Source organism: Equus quagga, chromosome 1 (genome assembly GCF_021613505.1).
Source record: "Equus quagga isolate Etosha38 chromosome 1, UCLA_HA_Equagga_1.0, whole genome shotgun sequence".
NCBI lineage: Eukaryota > Metazoa > Chordata > Mammalia > Perissodactyla > Equidae > Equus > Equus quagga.
The window spans coordinates 51389350-51409599 of NC_060267.1; the positions used below are offsets into that span (position 1 = coordinate 51389350).

A 20250-nucleotide genomic window follows, 5' to 3' on the forward strand; every position below is an offset into this window, starting at 1 on the left:
GTTATTAGTTACTCTTTGGGTCTAAGTAGGGACCTCAGAAAACCACATCCTATCCTTTCCCGCATATTCAAAGTATTGAGACATTCTTGAGAGTATGAGAAAAAAGAACGGTAACTTCCGACATCAGCCTATTCCCCTCCGAAGGAAGGGAAACGGGACCCTAGTCTTTTTAAGAATCCACACCTCTCCTCGTACCTTGATGCATAATTCATGAACCTGTCGCGTCTCCACCCTCCCACTTCCCCAGAAGTCCCTTCCGGAAGCCCGGGACGGTTCCGAAGGTTCAGCTTCTGCCCTTAGCAGAACCCGCCTGCACTTCCGTCGTGCCGTCACATCCACAGCGGGTTCTACCGCGTCCCCTGGCAGAAGCCACTTCCGCCCGCACTTGTCGTAACTTCTGCCCTGAATGTCCCGGAGCGCTAGCAGCGCCGGATATGCGCTCCCGTCCCCGGAAGTGACTCGACCTTTGCATTCCCCCCCTTTCCCCATCGCCGCCCCCTCTACAACGCTAGTTCCCTCCCTCCCCCCCGTTTCGTTTCCGCTCCCGCCTTCTCCTCGCCGCGGCTCTCCTCCGAGCCTGTGGGGGGAGGGAGGGGGCGTGGAGGAATTGGGGTTCCCGGGAGCACGAGCGGCAGTACCACTTCCGGGTGAGTGTTAGGGGCGGGAGGGAGGGGGGCCACCCACTGCCTCGCGCCCCCGCCCTGCGGGTGTCTCGCGCGCGTTCCGTGCGTGTGAGTGTGCGGGTCTGTCTCGCGCCTAAAGTGCGTGCCCGCGCGCTCCGCCGCGTTCCCCCCTCCCCGCGCCCCGTCCCGGCCCTCCCGCCCCACTCGGCTCCCTCCTCTCCCAGCAAACGCCGCCCCTCCCGCGCTCCGGCTCTGGCGCCGCCGCAGCCGTCGCCGCCGGGTGAGTCTCGCGCCGCTGCAGCCGGCGCGCGCCAAGCTCTCTGCTCCTCCCCCCTCCCCTTTTCCTTGGGGGGCGGGAAGGGGGGGGGGGTCCACGATGGGACTGTATGTGTGTCCGTCCCGGAACCGGAAGTGGTTGTGGAGGAGCGGGCGATGGGGAGGAATGGGGGGGCTTTGGGGGCGGGTGTCTGTCTGGTGGGTGGCGGAGTTCAGCTCCCTGGAGGGGAAGGAGGGACGTCCCAAAGAAGGGTCTTTGAGGAAGGGGTGGGGGGGCGACATCAGGAGAAGGCTCCCAGGGGCTGTCTCAGGGGAGAGGTGGTTTTCGGGGGACAGCTGGGGTCTCCAGTAGATAGACCACTGTGCAGGCTGAGGGAGGTACTTCTTGGCACAAGGCCTTGGGTAGGCAGGGGCGAAGTCCTCGCAGAAGTGGGGGGGAGGCCAGAGGAAGTGGCTGGGCCTGAACTGGCACCGTGCCTGACACAAGGGCTTGTGCATCCCAGTCCTCAGCTTTGCCTTCTGAGCCACTCCTCAGGGGGCAGGGACCCTTCTCTTCTTCCAACTCTTCCGTTCTCTGAACCCTGCTTACCTGTGTCCCAGGGGAAAGAAGAAGGACCAGTGTCTGAACCCAGGAGTGGAACCCAAACACTGGTGTAGAGTTCATCTTAGTTTCTGGGAATTGGATTTATTTCCCTTGTGTCTACATAGGGGTGGCACTGCACTCCTCTTGTTACATCCTTGCATCTTTGGATTGCTGGTGGAGGGTCCACCTGCCTTCCTGACTGGCTGCTGACAGTCAGAGAACTCCTGAAGTTCTCCACAGTTCTCTGGTGGCTGCACCCTGACTGGCCCCTGTAACCCAGACAATTTGTTTACAGAAAGTTCAGGAGCCCTGGAAAGGAGAAAGAATAAGACGACAGGAGGAAGAGAGAGAGAGGGTAAGACAATTTTGGGTTAATGGCTCTTCTGGTTTGGGGGGAGAAGGGGTCATAATCAAATGGGCTTTTTTTGGACAATGTGACACAGTTCTTCAAGTGATAGCGATTGCAATACTGGTGTTTGCTGTGGGAGAGAAATCAGCCTTTTCTTATTATCTCTTAAGGGTGCCTAGGAACTTTTTGGGTAAAAAGTTGGCACTCTATCCCATGAAATCACTAAGTAGTGTTACATTGTGTCCAGCTGAGAAATTTTGTCTGCGTGGGGGAACAAATGGGCCCTAGTTGCCAGTATAGTCCTTGTGGCATAGCTTATGGGATTGCTTTTCTGTATTTGGAACAAGCAGAGTTGAGTTTAGAGTGGGGTTCATATCCTTAACACTGCAGCAGAGTGTTTGGAGTGGATTTGTTGAGTGATTAGAATCTGTGACACAGGGTTATTTGAATTTGATGTGGCAGGGTGAAGTTTTCAGGAAAAAACTGGTTTATGGGTAGTTTGGAGTAAAGTAGATAAAATCATAGGGGGTGGACTCCCAAAGTAGGTCTGGAAGAATTCAAACTATGAGGCTTGATGGTGATGGGGTTTTAGGTAGCCTGAAAATGACAGTGTATCCACCCAAAAGAGTGAGTTCAGAACTCATAATTCTATAGGTGTCTTCTAAGAACCAGTTCCAGGCTGGTTTATAAAATGTGTTCCCCATAGGTTTCTGAGCCAAGTTGATGATTAAATATTAGGTGCATATCCTGTTTTCTCCAGACATTTTTTTTCTGCCTTGCGTTGCCCCAGATCTATCACTTATAGTGGAATGGGCAGAGCAAGAGGAACCACTCTGCTGTTCTTCCCTTAGGGTACAGGGCACAGTGCTCCAGCAATGCCCAGCATAGAAGGTGCTGGCCCAGATTGCCACTACCTGGTCGAATTGGTCCTGTTGGTGTTTTTGGGCATGGTGTATTGGTCTTTCCTCGTAGAATTGGCATCAACCTGTTCTAAGTTATTTTGTACTTGGAAGAGTTTGCAGATAGTGGTTAGACCCCAAATCCTATTGGGATGACCCTTCTTGAATGTCCTTAGGACCGGAGAAAAAGATTGTTTTCTTACTGAGAAAAAAATGGTTCTCTGTGTTTCTTCGCTTTGAGTCCTTCGCTACCTATTGCAGCCTTTCTGCAGTTGTGCATTTTGGAACAGTTTTTCTCAACAGTGTGTCTGAGATCCGTGGGTCAAGTTCTTTCTGTAGTTGAATTTGAGTTGATTGTTCTGTGCATCTCTATTTCTTGTTAGTGCTTCTAGTTGGTGATTAGTAAGCTGGAGGCTATGGATCTGCTATTTTGGGTAGTTCCTTTGTAATTACGTGGTCTTTATATAATTTTGACTAATTGTCACTAATAGTCCTCCTCACGTGGAAGTATTTCTCCAGCTCTCTTCCTTTCAGGACCACTTTTGAGCATGTTATTCTTTTCTTTTTTGTGCTGCCTCCAGCCTATCACCATTTACCTTAGGAATTTGTTTTAAAGGGTTTGTCCTCTTCCATCCTCTGCCCAAATAGAAACTTAGTAGAGTAGTAAATTGTTCAGTCATCCACTGACGGAGGACCTGGAATTAGATTCCAGAAATCTTGATTCCTAGGTCCATTCTCTAGCTACTAAACTGGGTTGGTGTGAGTATTTCATGATTTTCCTAAAGGTTAGTTGCGTTAAGGGAATTTTATTTTCTTGAGGAAAGAAAATCATGCATTATTTGAGAACAACAATTAAAAAGTTGCAGTAAGTACTGGGAAAGAGGTAGCGGTCTTCACCAAAGTCCCATGCTGGAGGCGCAGTGACATCTTTGTCCCTGGATGACTGGTAGCACTGTGGAAGGATGGACAGGTGGATGAAGCTCTGGTGCAAGAGTTCAAGTCCGACTGTGTGTTTTGTGGATGTTACTTAATATTGTCTTTTTTCTTCACCTCCTCAGTGCTTCCAAGATTTCTTTTGAGATTGGAAAGGGAATATATAGTTCCTTGAACCCTTTGAAAGAAAAGCATTGTCCAACGTAATTATGGTAAACCTGACTTCTTTTTAACAGAACATGGAGGCATGGGGCAGTGGTAAAACTGAAATTAGAACCCAGGTTTTCAATCTGTCAACATTCTTTCCACCTGTTTTTCTTTCTTTCCTGCTCTTTGGGGCTGTGATAGAAGCCTTCCACTTCCTTCCCAGTCTAGGGGAAACCAGTTTTGTTTCATTTTAATGTATTGGCATAATTATCAAAACTGGCGCTCTGTGTTGAGATGAGGTTTCCCCATAATATCATTGGGCTTCTTTGGGTTTTAAAAATGTTGATATTGGGGCCGGCCCCGTGGCCTAGTGGTTAAGTTCTCACTCTCCACTTTGGCGGCCCAGGGTTTCGTTGGTTCGGATCCTGGGCATGGATGTGGCGTCGCTTATCAGGCCACGCTGAGGCGGCGTCCCACGTGCCACAACTAGAAGGACCCACAACTAAAATATAGAACTGTGTACTGGGAGGGTTTGGGGAGAAAAAGAAAAAGAAAAAAAAATGTTGATATGTACCTGCTTGGATGTTGGGATGGTTTGGTGCGAGTTCCTCCATGAAAGATAGAGAGTTAGGAGGATAAGTGGCAAAACGGACAGTGAAGAGGGATTTGAGTGACTGGGCACCAGGGGCATCTGTCACACAACTCCAGGGAGTGCCATTTACGTTGTATTCTGGAAAGAACCTTCCTTCTTGGCTCTCTGTTTGATCTCATTTCAGGGATACAGAGATTTAAGTCAGTCTTATTAGGACAGTGGTGTAACATTTCTTGGGTGTCATTTTGCAGGCAAATATTTCTTCTAGTTGGGCGAGCAGTACTCTCTATGTACCCCCCTTTTGGGGCTGACATATTTATTGGAAGCCCACAAGACACATTTTTCATTTTGTCCTAGGATTAGCTGTGGTTCTGGTCTTCAGCTTTGTTCTCTTAAGAACCAAAGCAGAGTGATAGGGGCCCGGCCCCGAGGTGGAGTGGTTAAGTTCGCGTGCTCTGCTTCGGTGGCCCAGGGTTTTGCCGGTTCGGATCCTGGGCGCCGACGTGGCACCACTCATCAGGCCATGCTGAGGTGGCATCCCACGTGCCACAACTAGAAGGACCCACAACTGAAAATGCACAACTATGTACCAGGGGGCTTTGGGGAGAAAAAGGAAAAATAAAATCTTTAAATAAAAAAACAAAAAGCAGAGTGATAAACTGGGTATGCGGGGAAGTGCAGGGGCCTTTTATTCTGTTTACCCCCCTGGACAGTCTGGCCTTGTTACTCAGACTCCATCATTCTAAAATAGTTTATCTTAGTGGTCAAGTGCGGTTTCACAGGATGTGGACAGAGAATATTATCTTTAACTGCATTTTGCTATTATCACAAACTTCATTTTTGAAAACATTTATTGAGAACTACCTGAAAAATGTATAGTCCATCCATTCCTGGAAATATTCTCAATGTTAATTCATGAGTCCAGCCGCAACATTAGAGAGTGTGCTTCAGTTGTAGGTTTTTAGTCTCTTGTAGACCCCCCTTTTCCTAACTTGCCCTTTGGTGCCTACTCTGCTGTTTATTGTTGGACTCTGTGCCTCCAATTTCCTCATTTGAAAAATGAGGATTACAATACCTACTTCATAGAATTGTTGTGAGGATTAAATGATGTTATAATTGTAGAGTGCTTAGAACAGTACCTTGAAGACAATTTAAGCACTTAATAGATATTAATGGTGATGGTATGGGGATATTGTCTACTACATCACTTTGCATGCCCCGTTTATAAGAGCCTACAGGTGATAGAAGCTGCTTCACCTGAGCCACTTGTAGGACAATATGAATGGATGTAATCTTTTTTGGGAGGGGGGGCCTTGTTTGCAAGAATCCTGTCTGAGAATGTTGTTATTTTCAGGCTCTCAGTTCCTCCCTCTTAAATTTTCACATCTGTAGTACATTTACTTCTTTGACTCTTTAGGGAGAAATGATCATTAGACCCTCCTTTCTTTTACCTCATTCTCTACTTCATTTCCACTGTACATCACCACTCTTCTCTGTTTTATTTCTCTCAACTAGAAGGTCGATGGAGGTTATAGATTAAGGTTTGAGCTCCTAACATTGTTTGCAAAATCAGTATGTATGGAGTGTGCTGTCATTCAGTTTATTAAATATGGAATTGCTTACTGGGTGATGAGTCCTACGTTAGAGAGCGTTGGGAGGTACAAGATCCCTGCCTCCCAGAAAGCTTGGCAAGATTGGATCCCCTTAAACTGTGATCTGATTGTTTCTTGATTTCTCCTGCCTGAGGAGAACCTGAGGCCCCTTTGTGAAGCTAATGCTGGAAGGAGAAAGCTTAGCGCCTGTTTCCGACACTGTCTGGTTTTACTCTATATTATAACTTGGGAAACAGGATTTGCTTGTGGTTGATCCTCAGTCATTTAATATTGAGCCTCGTATGTGTGAAGCTGTTGTAGTCACAGATTCGGTGCATTCCACTCCTCTCCTTTGCTACTTTCTAGGAAAAAGTAGGCTGAAATTCAGTTATGCTTCCCTCTATAGGATTTATGAAAATTGAGGGTGCTGTTTAGTAGAGTAAGAAATGTGATGAGATGTCTGGAGAAGGATAAGGAACAGGGTGACATTTAGAGGGATATCCTTTCTGCTTCAGCTCCTTTGTTGAAGAGCTTTCCTAGTTTCTATAGTCACTACTGGAAACCCAGTTTCTGTGCCCAGTCTGCCCTCCAGCTGTTAGTATGTCTGCTGTCTGCCTCAGCATATCCTCAGCAGGACTGGGACCATGGCTCTAAGTCACAGGTCCTTCTTCCCCACCAGAGTCTTGGTTGCTTTTAGGCTCAGAGTAGCAGCATGATGATAATGTTCGTTCCCTGCTGTTCCTCACTTCCTTCCCCATTCCCTCAGTCTCATACTCCCTCTTCAACTGCCTTCTGCTGGGCTGGATTTTTCCTGGTCTGTGATTTTGGGAAGCTACTCTTGACCAACATACTGCCAATTAAGCCTTGCTGGGAGAAGTAATCAGAGTGAAAATGAGTGGTGGGATGCCTGGATTTGGTACCCATCTGTGACTTGCAGTGTGATTCTGAGGGATTGCTTTTCTTGCGTATTCCTCACTCCCAAAGTTTTAAGCTTTGTTATTATGCACGTACAGAGAAGAACTTGAACTCTTAGAACCATAGTGTTTGAGGACTATAAAGCAGGAATCTAGTAATGTGTATGTGTTCTGGCCTACTGTTGTCCCTATTCTGAATCTCTTTAGGTGGAAATCTGGGCTGCTGCTGTTACTGCTGGTGCTAGAACCTTTTTTTAAACTGGGAACTCCTAGATTCTCGCTGCCCAGCCCAGTGTATGTGGTACCCAGTGCAGCACCATGGATGGGTTGTGGTCTCCAGGTATTATCTGGTACTCAGAAAATACCTCGATTCTGATCTTTGCCGATTTCATTCTTTAATTCCCTTGGGTATTTTGTATTCTGGCCTAGAACCTTTTCAAGCTGCATAGAACTATAGATGTGTCAATTGGAATTCTCGAAATTTTTTATTTCAAGGAAGATGGATTTGAGGGATGAAGGAAAAGAAGAACAATGATAGGTACCCTGGCTGTTTTCAGACCAATCAGTGGTTTGATTTGTGGGACCTTGGGCACGTCCCTTCCCCTCTGTTTCTTTAGGGTATGGGAAACATTCTATCGGTAAATGAGATGTATGTAAGTTCTTTCATCTGCATCTTAACTAGGATAGCCTCTGTTGGATGGAGATTTAGTGCTGAGTGGCTCTGACCAAACAGACTAATATTTTAGATTCTAGGGTCTTGACTGCTAATTTCCAGCCATGTGGTCAGGTGCCAGAAAAGAGACCAGGAATGCCTCAATTCCCCTTCTCCATTGCTGAGTTTCTTAAGATTTATTCCTGAGTGTAATGTGGTCTATCTTTCTTCAGGTAGAATGGAAGAATCTCACTTCAATTCTAACCCATACTTCTGGCCTTCTATCCCCACAGTCTCAGGACAGGTAGGTGGTGTTTGTTTTTTTGCTCCTTTCCTATTATGTCCTTTTTTCAACTCTGAGTAGTAAGTTCTATTACTTTGGAGACTGAAGCAAGATAAATCACATGCTGTTTCACTGGGTCATCCATCACGGAGAATTATGTAGTGTTTCTGTCTTGGCTTCTCTCTGGAAGCACAAAGATGTTAACTACTCGTTCCTTGATCTCCACGGAGGAGGACAGACAATGCAGAGTACTTAGGGAGCAGACAAAATCAGACTCTCCCTGAAAAGCCGCTCGCCTCCCCCTTCCTTTTCTTTCAGATTGAGAACACGATGTTCATCAACAAGATGAAGGATCAGCTGTTGCCAGAGAAAGGCTGTGGGCTGGCTCCACCCCACTACCCCACCTTGCTAACAGTGCCTGCCTCGGTGTCCCTGCCCTCAGGCATCAGTATGGACACAGAGTCCAAGTCAGACCAGCTGACCCCACATAGCCAGGCGTCTGTTACCCAGAATATCACGGTGGTCCCTGTGCCGTCTACAGGACTGATGACTGCTGGTGAGCAATTCTGCTCTTCTCCAATCTGAGGTGTTGATCTTCCATGATCAGTACCCCAGGATGGCGGGCTCCAAGGACATGGGGAGTGGGATATGTGTTTGATTACTCAATCAAATTTCTATTAAGTGCCTACTGTGTGCCTAGCAATGCGCTAGGCATTGTGGGGGATACAAAGAAGTAGAAGATGCGGTCCCTGCCTTTGAGGAGGTGACATTCTTTCCTTCTCTGAATCAAGGAGTCTCCTGTTCTCAGAGGTGGAGAAGAGAAGGGAGTCAATCAAGGGGTAAATCTCACTGTTACTGGGGGTGGGGTGGGGACAGGGGTTAGGAGACCATTATTTTTCTATAGGGTTTGGGGTTTCCTCTATACTCTGGGCTGGGGGGTGGTGGTGTGGGGTTAATTAGACAATGATTTGGGGGAAATTAAACAGGATTAGGATCAGGACTGGACAACATGACACCATCTCCTTTTTCTCCCAACCCTAGGTCCCGGTTTGGTAATCACGTCCCCCTCAGGCTCCCTTGTGACCACAGCCTCATCAGCTCAGACCTTTCCCATTTCGGCTCCCATGATTGTCTCAGCTCTTCCCCCTGGCTCACAAGCCCTGCAGGTGGTCCCTGACCTCTCCAAGAAGGTAGCATCCACCCTAACAGAGGAAGGAGGTGGAGGTGGTGGTGGAGGTGGCAGTGTGGCTCCTAAGCCCCCCCGGGGCCGAAAGAAGAAACGGATGCTAGAATCAGGGCTGCCTGAGATGAATGACCCTTATGTCCTCTCCCCTGAGGATGATGATGACCATCAGAAAGACGGCAAGACCTACAGGTAAGAATCAGAGCCAGGGACAGGATCGGGTGAGGATCACTGCCTCAGCTTCCCTCCCTCCTCTTTGTCCAGCCCTGAGCCAGGCTCTGCCCTGACAGCTTTCCACCTCAGATCCACTTGCATGTCAGGTGTTCTGGCATGGACTAGGAGGGTAGAGCTGGCGCTTCTCTGGTGCCCCTTCTCCCAGGATGCAAACCCATTTCACCCCTTCCTTTTTGGGGTCATCGGCATTGACTGATTTTTGAGTGACATAATAGAGTTTCTTTCTTATAATAAGGCTTTAGGCTGGGTTTGAGACTCTGTCTCCAGGTCCTTTTTGCCTTCTACAATTTCCATTCCTATTTTTCCAAGAAACCTTTCTCGTAAGGCCCTAACCTTAACCCGTGTGCCATCCATCCACCAGTTCTTGGGCCATATTTGAGCACTGCACCTGCCTGACCCTGCATGGTTGGGATGACGGGAGGGATCTATATGAAAAAGTTGGAGGACCAGGATACCTCCCTTCCCCCCCTTGGAATATATGCTTATAGAATGACTGTGCACTTTCTAGTTCATGGGAAGTCATTTTGATTCTCCACTTCCTTTAAGTTGTCCATTGCCAAAAAGCATTATATTTGCATGTGGTACTATACAAAAATAATTACATAATTAAACTCCTTGCCCTTTGAAAGTTGGAAATGTCCTAATCCCCTTGAGAACTATCAAGGGCTCTAGTGGGTTTGGGGAGTTTAATCCCAGTGTACAGAGTGGGGTAGCTACTGTCACAGCTTTCATGCAGATAGGGGCAGATGTGCATGGCTGGGAGACTGGGTCTGTCCTTAGTGTACCGAGATGGGCAATGTTGTTCCCATTTTAGGAGCGAAGGGAACTGCGGCACAGGAAATGGACAGAGCCTTGGGCTCATGGATTCAGTTCCCGGCTCCACCACGAACTTGCTGTGTGACCCTGGGCAAGTCCTTTTCCCCTCTCTGGGCCTCAGTTTCCTCATCTGTAAAATGGGGAGAATTCTGTTTATGCCTCCCATTTCTTGGGAGTATATATCAGATAAGGTTTGAAATGTTGGGAACTTCAAAAGAAAGCGATAAGAAATAGTCGTCATTTAGCACTTATTTTTGTGTTGTACACTTATACTGTGGAGAGTAGCCACGACTACAGAGCGTTTAAATCCCTCTTTGTAAGTGAAAATGAGGGGAGTGTTGCTATGCAGAAAGTATTGAGCACTGCAGAATTCCAGCTCATAATCTGAAAGTTCATTACAGCTTTATTATTACAGGTGTACCCCACTTTATACAATAAAAGTCTTCCTGGAAAATGTTTACATCATATCATATTATAAAGGTACCTGACAAGTTTGATTCATTTAAAGGCATTCTTTTATATATCATTTCATAAAATGAAAATCCCTTTTAAGTTTATTTGGGGGACATCTGGATTTTTATGTATTTGCTTAAAGCAAGATTATTGTGACATGGAGATACACCCATACAAAATTTGTTGCTGTAGGAGTGGTGGGAGAGTTCTCTGGCACCCTGTGGAGCCCTTCACATTGATCAGGGTCCTCTGATTCTGCCAAGGCTTTTTTGTTTGTTTGGTTTTTGGACCCACATTAAAGCTATCTCTGGACTTCCCAAACTGTGTATATGGAAAGAAATGTGAAAATACAGTTGGAAAGAAGCACTGATAGGATTTTCCACACCCTCAGTGTTTTTGGAATTCTTGACAGGCCCCAAGCCCAGGTGACTAAAGAGAACTCTGAAATGCAAGGGCAGCTACTTATATTGTAGGTGAACAGAATTTCTTTAGAAACTCAGAACTCCAAAGTTCAAAGGAATCTTTTTCATCACAGAGAATCCCTATTTCGATGCACATGTGGGTCAACCACATCCATTCCTGTGGTCAGTGGCATTTGACTGAGTCTTGGGGGAATTGGGTTCTGTTAGTCTAGGCAAGTCAGCATATTTCTAGCTCTTTGTTCCCATCTGTAAAATGGGAAGATAATCATGGCCCTCATCTATCTTGTGGAAATGTTTTGAGGGAAAAATCAGAGTATTTGAAATTGTGTTTGAACATCTTAGAAAAAAGTGGGATGATAATTTAAAGTGGTTGTTGTAACTAAGGCCATTGCATTGTGTGCCTCCATGGGGGCACCATTCTTGTGTCGGATATGAATGATGCGGCAGGAGTTACTCAGTGATGTAGGGGCTGGCTTTCTCTCCCCTGCTAATTGCGTACTGCTAAATCACATTTCTTTCTGACCACCCAATACCTTGCATTAAAGGACTTATACTCTTTTATTTGGCTTCCTAGGATTTCAGAGTTGGAAATACTTTAATGGTCACCTAAGCCAGTCCCTTCTCTGTAGTTTTGGTTTTCTGAACATTCCTGGTAACTGTTGATCCAGGCTCTCCTGAATACCTCTGGTGTGAGGAATCTTAAATTAGATTAGAATCACCTTTTTGTGGTGAATAACTGTTTGCCCTTTGGCAAATTACTTAACCTTTCTGAGCCTTTGTGTTCCTTTATGTAAAACAGGGATAATACTTGCATGGTTGTTGTGAGGAGTGGAAACAATGTGTTTAAAGTGCCTAACTGGGTGCCTGGCAGTATCAGGCACAACAACAAGCGGCAACTATTCTCATTATTGTCATCATCGTTATTACACCTAGGACTTTTGAGACTGCTCATTTTGTTGCCAGTCCATCATAGATGAATTTAAGTTTTGCAGATTCTTCTCTAGTTGAAAACTTTGATGAAGAGGGTTATTTTTCTTTTATAATTAATTGCATATTAAGGATACAGTTGTGTGTTCAACACTCACACACAAACTAATGCAATTTTGTTTGAGTTAAAAAGAATGTGGTGTTCTACCTGTCTGAGAAATTTTAGCAACCAAAGGAAATTCTTTTGTAATTTTAGTACAGTTCCCCTCCAAGTAACAATGTGTCCAGTTTCTAACCTCAGTCTTAGTGAAATATATAGCAGCATGAGCTCAGCCATCAGCACTTGTGCTGTTAACATTAATGCAGTTTTATTATTAGAGAAATTTGGCTTACCTTTGACTGTCCTGGGTGTTTTCTGGCCCTTCTAGGGGCAGATAGTTATCTCTCCATTTTACAGACCAGAAAATTGAGGTCTAGACTGATGAGCAAGCCTATAACTGAACGCTGAGTCGGGCCCAGGTGTCCAGACTTCCATTGGCTGTCTTCCGTTGGCTGTGTCCTTTGGACCATGCTAACTATAAACAGACCCTCCCTACCTCCCATACAATGGTTGGGCATCCCAGACAATGGCCAGGGATTGGTAAACTGGTAATCAGATTTTCTTCAGAGTTGTCAAGTGACTAGAGAAGTAGAAATTGGCTTTAATGATTAGAATTTTAGTAGAAGCATTAATATAGGGATCATACTTCCAACCAACAGTGACATCTTTTTCTCTGAGGAGCTCAGAGTTCTTTTTAGTCTTGATCTCAGTTATTCTCTAACAGTTCTCCTGGGATCAGAAAAAAAGCAGAAATCATCCCCCGGCACCATCTCAAGCCCCTCCTATGGAGATAAGTTGGGGAGGACCCAGAGAAGAGGGACTTTCCCCAGTCGCCTGGCTTCCAGGCTGTTGCCCTTTCTACTAGCCCACATCGTGCACTGATGAGTTGTTTAGGAATGATAGGATTCCAGGTCATATACAGATAGCTTTTTTACCCCCTAACTAGTTGTGGCTCATCTTGTGCAGAGGCCTCATTATTTGATATTCTTGGGCAGTGTCAGAGCAGGAAGAAAGCTTACCAACTCAGGTGATGAGTGAAAGTATATTCAGATGCTGTTGATGTCAACCCAAAGTGCTGACGTTGGCTCCATGTGCTAGGAAAGAGGGAAGATTGAGCATGGAATGCTCAAGTGTTTTGTAAAACTTTCTCCTAAATATTTGAGGGATACAACCCACTTCCAACAGTGACCTTCGCTCATTGCAGAAGTCGCTCTCACTTGATTGCCAAGGGGCTGGAAGTTGGCGGTGGTTGGTGGAACATCAGATACAGGGTAGAGGCCAAACGTATATGGTTTGGAAAAGCCCTTCCAAATACGTCTGATACTTCCCCACCCCCATCCCTAGGAATCACTGGCAAAAGGGAAGTAGGAGAAAGTCTGAGAGAAGACAGTTATCTGAGGAGGCAGGAGAGATGTCCTTCTGGGAATCTAGTCAATGTGTCCTCATTGTCATCTCGGGAGCTTGAGGAATACCTGAGGGATGTACCTTATACGTGGGAAATTGGGGAAAAGAGTTCTTTAAAAGTTTGAAATCGAGTTCTAGACAGAAGTTAACTGATACTCCTGGCCCAGTGAAATCTACATCAGCCCAGAGACCCTAATAATATTTTCCTGTCTTATCTGTTGAATTATTTTTGTGCACACTTAGGGAGTCCAGTCATTCAGCAGACATTTATTGAATAGATTGTGCTTGGCTGTGCTAGAAGCTTAGGTCATAAAGAAAAATAAGAGAGAGATCCTCCTCTCAAGGGCCTGTAGTTGAAATAGGAGAGAGATCAGATAGGTTGGCTTCTTTGGAAGTGGAGGGGAGGGTTCAGCAATGCCCTCTTGGTGGGAAGGCTTCTAATCGCTGCCCTCACTTGGCCCAGGTGCCGGATGTGCTCACTGACATTCTACTCAAAGTCGGAGATGCAGATCCACTCCAAGTCACACACCGAGACCAAGCCCCACAAGTGCCCACATTGTTCCAAGACCTTCGCCAACAGCTCCTACCTGGCCCAGCACATCCGTATCCACTCAGGGGCTAAGCCCTACAGTTGTAACTTCTGTGAGAAATCCTTCCGCCAGCTCTCTCACCTCCAGCAGCACACCCGGTAAGGCTGCTCTTGGTTTTACCCCACCACCTGGCTGTGAACCCCTCACCCTGAGGCCACGGTGCCTGCGCCTGCTCTTCTCTCCATGTGTTTTCTTTGTTCCCTTTCGACTTTGCCCTTTGGGAGCCTCAGTGCTCTCCCATTACTGTCTGTGAAAAATAAAGCATATATCCTAGCAGTTCGTGGCGGGGGGCCTGGAAAATTGTGGTCTCCAATCCCAAAGTCTGGAACAATTTTTGTGGTTTCTCTGTGTGTCTGTGTTTGGAAATCTTCTGCAGAGCAGGCCCTGCTTTTACTATATGCTTCAGTTCAGAGCCAAGGTGTGCATTCAACTTCAGGTCCATGGGGAACAGGCGGTATTGGTCTTTGTTCAAATTACTATTTGGAAGCAGGGTATCTGTGGTGAGTGTAACCTTAGAGTAAAGCGGAGGGTTGACAAGACTGAAATTTCTGAGGTTACCAAGAGCCAGGGGTTACAGCTCTTCATCATCTCACTGCCATTCTAGCCACCGACTTAAGATGAGCAACAACCTAGATCTGGGTGTCCTCTTCATTAGCCTGTCCAGGCCGGAATGCGTTTGGGAGGAGGGAGGAGGGGGTGCTCTCATCCGTCAAGCAACATCATTTCACCCAGCAGAGAGCTGAGCCCATGGTGTCGAACTGCTTCCTCCTCCCCCCTTCCCTCCTCTCCTCCCCGGCAGGATCCACTCCAAGATGCACACGGAGACCATCAAGCCCCACAAGTGCCCGCACTGCTCCAAGACCTTCGCCAACACCTCCTACCTGGCCCAGCACCTCCGAATCCACTCGGGGGCCAAGCCCTACAACTGTTCCTACTGCCAGAAGGCCTTCCGCCAGCTCTCCCACCTCCAGCAGCACACACGGTAAGGGAGAGTGGCGGGCTACTGCCCCCGCCCCGCTGGCATGCCCTCCCCACCCCCGCCCCGGACACACACAACAACCCGCATGCGGGGGGCGGGGGAGAGGCCTGGCTGGAGGAGAACACGACTGGCGACTGGCGTCTGGGAGAAAGAACAAGCAACAACACTGGAGACAAGTGGATGCTCAGCCTTTCTGGGGCGGAAGCTGCGTCACGGAGACGCAAGGACTGTAATGTTCCCTGATCTGGGGAGGAGGAGACTTCTACCTCAAGCAGAGACAACTTTTCTTGATTTCTCTCCCTGAAAATACCGATGCACACATCTTGCAAGATTTTCTCCTTTATGCCAAAGCTGGGGCATTTGATTGAAGAAGACCATACCTCTAGCCCTTAGGGCACCAATTATGAACAGGAAATATAATCAGACTTTAGCTGGGTACCAGCCGGGTGACACCTACAGCAACAAGCAAGGCTCCAAGGGACGCCAAGAGTAGAGAACAAACAAAACATCCTAAATACTCACAAAGAACAGGCAAACAAAATGAAAAGGCTCGTACTGCATATGGATGCCCACTGTTTGTCCCGTGAGTCTAGAGTGACCAAGAAGTGAACCTGCCAACTACAAGAGCTGATGCTCTCCTTCAGTGGTATCTCAAGTTGAACTGGAGTCCAGACTCTTAACTGGCCATAGGCCTTCTCACCCAGCTGCTTCCGAATGTGATGATTTTCCTAAAGTGGTCAGACATCTTGCTTTGCAAAGAGGAGGAGTTGGGCTTTCTTCATAAGGAGACATGGCCTGCGATGTTTTCAAGATTTTAGACCAGAGGTCCACAAAAGCACCTGATCATGAAGATGGTTCTGAAGTGTCTGAAGAGGAGCAGGTGTCTGTCCACGCACCCTCAAGTCCTTGGCTCATCTCACTGGAGGGCCCTGTAGTGTTTGGGAAAGAGGTCAAATTGGTACTAAACTTGGCATTTCCTGCTGTTAGGGGACTGGACTGGGAAAAGCCCCAAGGAGTTTCCACGAGTATTGATATCACTGCTACTTTCCACAATTAGCATAACTTTCTGCTTTTCTTTGACACCAGAACTTTCTCTGGGAGTGGTGCTCAAGGCTGAGGGCATGGTTTCTGACTGTATGGTGGGGGCCAAGGAAGAAGTGTTATGTGTTTCTTTTTCCTTACCATTGTGTTTATCTTATGTTTCTGAACATTCATCAGGGACAGTTACTGTAGGAGCTGACTTGTATGCCATATTGTGGACTGCCTGTCCCTTGGCTGCTGAGCCACCAGTCTCTCCTCCCCCGCAGAGAGGAGCCCAGCTTGAGCTGAGTGATGCAGGCAGTGAGCAGAAAGCAGGCACCACGGCCTGATCCGTGTCAGAGAGGAGCTGAGGCTGTGCCTCCTGGAGACCTTCTCGTACTCCCATAGGAGAGCAGGAGTGGCCTTGAGGAGGTTTGTTGTGGAGCCAATCCCCAAGTGGCCTCACTGACATCTTTTCCCTTTCTTCTTTTCTCATCCCATGCAGAATCCACACTGGTGATAGACCATACAAATGTGCACACCCGGGCTGTGAGAAAGCCTTCACACAGCTCTCCAATCTGCAGGTAAATGTTCCACCCTCCACATGAGGCCTTGAGTCTAAGACTTGGGGTCGACGTGCCATTTGACTAGTAGAGTGATTCTCAAACTTTCTCAGGACCCCTGTACACTCTTCATAATTATTAGGAAACCCAAAGAGCTTTTGTTGATGTGGGTAATACCTATCTACGTAGATGTTGTGAAACTGAAAAACTTGGAAAAATATTTAGTAATTTGTTTAAAAATAGTAAATCCATTGCATGTTAACATAAATAACATATTTATAAACACCCCCCCCAATTTTGCTGCTAAGAATGGCATTGTTTTACATGTTTGCACGTTTCTTTAACATGTGGCTTACCAGAAGATGGCCACGCCCTCCCGTCTGCTGCATTCAGTCTGCTGCAGTAGTGCACGTTGTGTTATTGCTGTACAGTAGTGAGACGGAGAGGGAAAAGGCAAACACTGTCTTTTTTTTATTTTTGGGGAAGATTAGCCCTGAGCTAACTCCTGCCAATCCTCCTCTTTTTGCTGAGGAAGGCTGGCCCTGAGCTAACATCCATGCCCATCTTCCTCCACTTTATACATAGGATGCCTGCCACAGCATGGCTTGTCAAACAGTGCCATGTCCGCACCCGGGATCCGAACCAGTGAACCCCAGGTCACCAAAGCAGAACATGCGCACTTAACCGCTGCACCACCGGCCTGGCCCCAAACACTGTCTTATTATTATTTTGAAAATAGTTTTGACCTTGTGGGCCTCCTGAAAAGGTCTTGGTATTCCCTAGCAAGCCCCGCACCTCACTTTGAAAACTACTCTTGGGACCAGGCATAGCTGTTACTCTAACTTTCAGGATCCCGGTGTGTTCTGCATGTGTGTTCTTCCCTTAGCCTGCAGCTCCTGAAGTTTCATTTGAAGCAATTTCTTTTTTTTTTTTAATTTTATTTTTTTCCTTTTTCTCCCCAAAGCCCCCGGTACATAGTTGTATATTCTTCATTGTGGGTCCTAGTTGTGGCATGTGGGACGCTGCCTCAGTGTGGCTTGATGAGCAGTGCTATGTCTGCACCCAGGATTCGAACCAACGAAACACTGGGCCGCCTGCAGCGGAGCGCGTGAACTTAACCACTCGGCCACGGGGCCAGCCCCTTAATTTGAAGCAATTTCTACTGCCTACAGATGGAAAGAGAACCTGGGAGGTCTGACACCCAGCTCAGGGCTCTCCATTAAGGTCAAGGAGGCAGGAGGGAAGAGTCCAATGTACTCATCCTGATTTTCCCCAATTTTCTCAGTCCCACCGACGGCAGCACAACAAAGATAAACCCTTCAAGTGCCACAATTGTCATCGGGCGTACACAGATGCAACCTCACTAGAGGTACACCTATCTACGCATACGGTGAAGCATGCCAAGGTGTACACCTGCACTATCTGTAGTCGGGCATATACGTCGGTGAGTGCTCAGTGCCTTCTCTTTCCTTCCGTATAGGCCTGTAAGACTATAGTCCACTTTACCCCATCTTTCTTGGTAAAGATCTGTTGCAGTGAATATGTTACCTCCCTAGCTCCAACTTACCCAGTCAGTAAAGAGAACAGAAATTAAATAGACCTGTAGCTGAGGAATAAAAGGGATGCCTGATCCCTTAAGCATATAGGGATTGCCAAGCAATGTTTCTTCATTTTATTTAAACATAAGGCAAAATAAAGCAACTTGAAATTGTGGGAGGAGAAAGATTTCAGTTAGATGTTTTCCATTAGATTCCAGAGAAAGGTTGTAAAGTTGTTCCATTCAGAGATCTTTGAGAAAATGACAGCTTTCTCTGTGCCAGTTGAAAGCCCATGGTGACTAAAGGTTCCCCTTCCTTTCTACCCAATAGTGAGCACTGAAAGTGGCTCCTGGGGACAACGCGCCCTGGCTCCAGAATATCTTTGTAATAAGTCTTGCACTATATAAAGCAAAGTAAGAGCCCAGGATGCTAGTTACAAGTGACCTCTTTCCTTCTCTTTCATCCCTCAACTCCTTTTTACCATCTCCCTCAGGAAACATACCTTATGAAACATATGCGCAAACACAACCCTCCTGATCTCCAGCAACAAGTGCAGGCAGCAGCGGCGGCGGCAGCAGTGGCCCAGGCCCAGGCCCAGGCCCAGGCCCAGGCCCAGGCCCAGGCTCAAGCTCAAGCCCAAGCCCAAGCCCAGGCTCAAGCGCAAGCCCAGGCCCAGGCCCAGGCCCAGGCCTCCCAGGCATCGCAGCAGCAGCAGCAGCAGCAGCAGCCACAGCCACCACACTTCCAGTCCCCTGGGGCAGCCCCCCAGGGTGGGGGTGGTGGGGACAGCAACCCCAACCCTCCACCCCAGTGTTCCTTTGACCTGACCCCGTATAAGACGGCGGAGCATCATAAGGACATCTGCCTCACTGTCACCACCAGCACCATCCAGGTGGAGCACCTGGCCAGCTCATAGAGACCTGTGCTGCCAACCCACTGGGAAGAGGGGGAAGAAGTTCTGGTCCCTTCTTTCTCCAACTCCTCTTGGTGGGAAAAGTCTTCTTCCTTGACAGGCCTTGGCTCCATTTCCTTGGGCCTCAGGCATGGCCTTCCTTCACAGGATACCATCTTTATTCTCAACTCCTCTTCAAAAGGAACATCAGCCTCCTGATTGGCAAAGGAATACTGAGCTGGTAGTGTGATCCAGCAGCCTCCCCTCCCAAGCATAGCTTTCAAAATTGGGGGTTGGTGCTCAAGGGAGGGATTTGCTATGACCTCATAGAAACTTTTCCAGTGTGGGCACTTACTCTCTCCTCACCCTCATAATCCTCAAGGTTTGGGCTGATAGAAGACTAGAGGCTGGCCCTCCCAAATATCAGAGAGAAGGGAGCCCTAAATGCAACCAGCCTCCTGTTCTGTTCTTGCCTGCGAAAGAACAGGTTTCTTGTGTGCCCCGATCCCTAGGAGCCGTTTTCTTCCCCTCATGGTCTCATTTCACTTCCTACCTAATGCTGGAAGAAGGAGATCTGGGTGGGGGTCAGACCCCCTTTATTTGTAAAGGGGCAAGGGCTGAGATGTGGTCCCCAAGGGGCCAGAGATCCCCAAAATGGTCAAGGGTGGCTTAGAAGTGTGGGTTATGGTTTTCCTTGGAGCCTCTCCCCTTCTCTGCCAACCAAGGCCCTGTACTCTCAGTCTCCCATCCCCAAACCTAAGGAGCTGTGGGAGCTTTGTGTTCGTTATGAAACCCAAAAACCAGGGGTGTTGCAGAGAAGGGAGAGTTCAGGGCAAACACAAGGACTGGACTTAGCTCCCTAGGTGCCACGGTCAGTTGCCGGGCACAAATTTATATATATATATAAATATATATAAATATATATATATATACCCACTCATCATGGCCATCTTTGTTGTAACCATTTCTGTGTTTATAAATGCATTATCTCTGAGAATTTTCATATTTGACGTTTTGTTTATTTTTGTCCTTTTTGTTTTTCTCCACCCTGTCTCCTGGCCAATGGCATTTTTATTTTCTTTTGTCTTTTTTTTTTAATCATGACAGATTTCAGAGAAAAGATAAAATGGAAAAAAAATCAGGAAACCAGTTGTTATAAAGCAATTTAAAATGAAGAAAAAAAGAAAAAACTTATGTACAAACCAAGGGGTGTTTTTAGAGCCTTGTATAGAAATAAATTCGTGTAAAAGGATCAGAGGCAGTGGAGCTACTGATGTGAGTGAGCA

General features: G+C 47.1%; 1 protein-coding gene across 11 annotated transcripts; it reads left to right on the plus strand.

Moving 5' to 3' along the window:
- Positions 1–476: 476 nt before the first annotated feature.
- On the plus strand, positions 477–20216 carry ZNF384 (zinc finger protein 384). Of its 11 annotated transcripts, none has more exons than XM_046676443.1 (12): positions 477–647; positions 1778–1837; positions 7794–7864; positions 8162–8399; positions 8635–8682; positions 8885–9218; positions 10075–10167; positions 13846–14070; positions 14772–14954; positions 16477–16555; positions 17820–17978; positions 18566–20216. In XM_046676443.1, exons 3-12 carry the CDS (start codon positions 7799–7801, stop codon positions 18986–18988), a joined length of 1848 nt encoding a protein of 615 aa, XP_046532399.1. In that variant the 5' UTR covers positions 477–647; positions 1778–1837; positions 7794–7798; the 3' UTR covers positions 18989–20216. The 11 variants fall into 11 exon arrangements, with proteins under 11 accessions (XP_046532399.1, XP_046532391.1, XP_046532407.1 ...); XM_046676435.1 differs by lacking the exon at positions 477–647 and adding an exon at positions 662–903; XM_046676451.1 differs by lacking the exon at positions 477–647 and adding an exon at positions 662–903 and having other exon boundaries at positions 7798–7864.
- Positions 20217–20250: the final 34 nt, after the last annotated feature.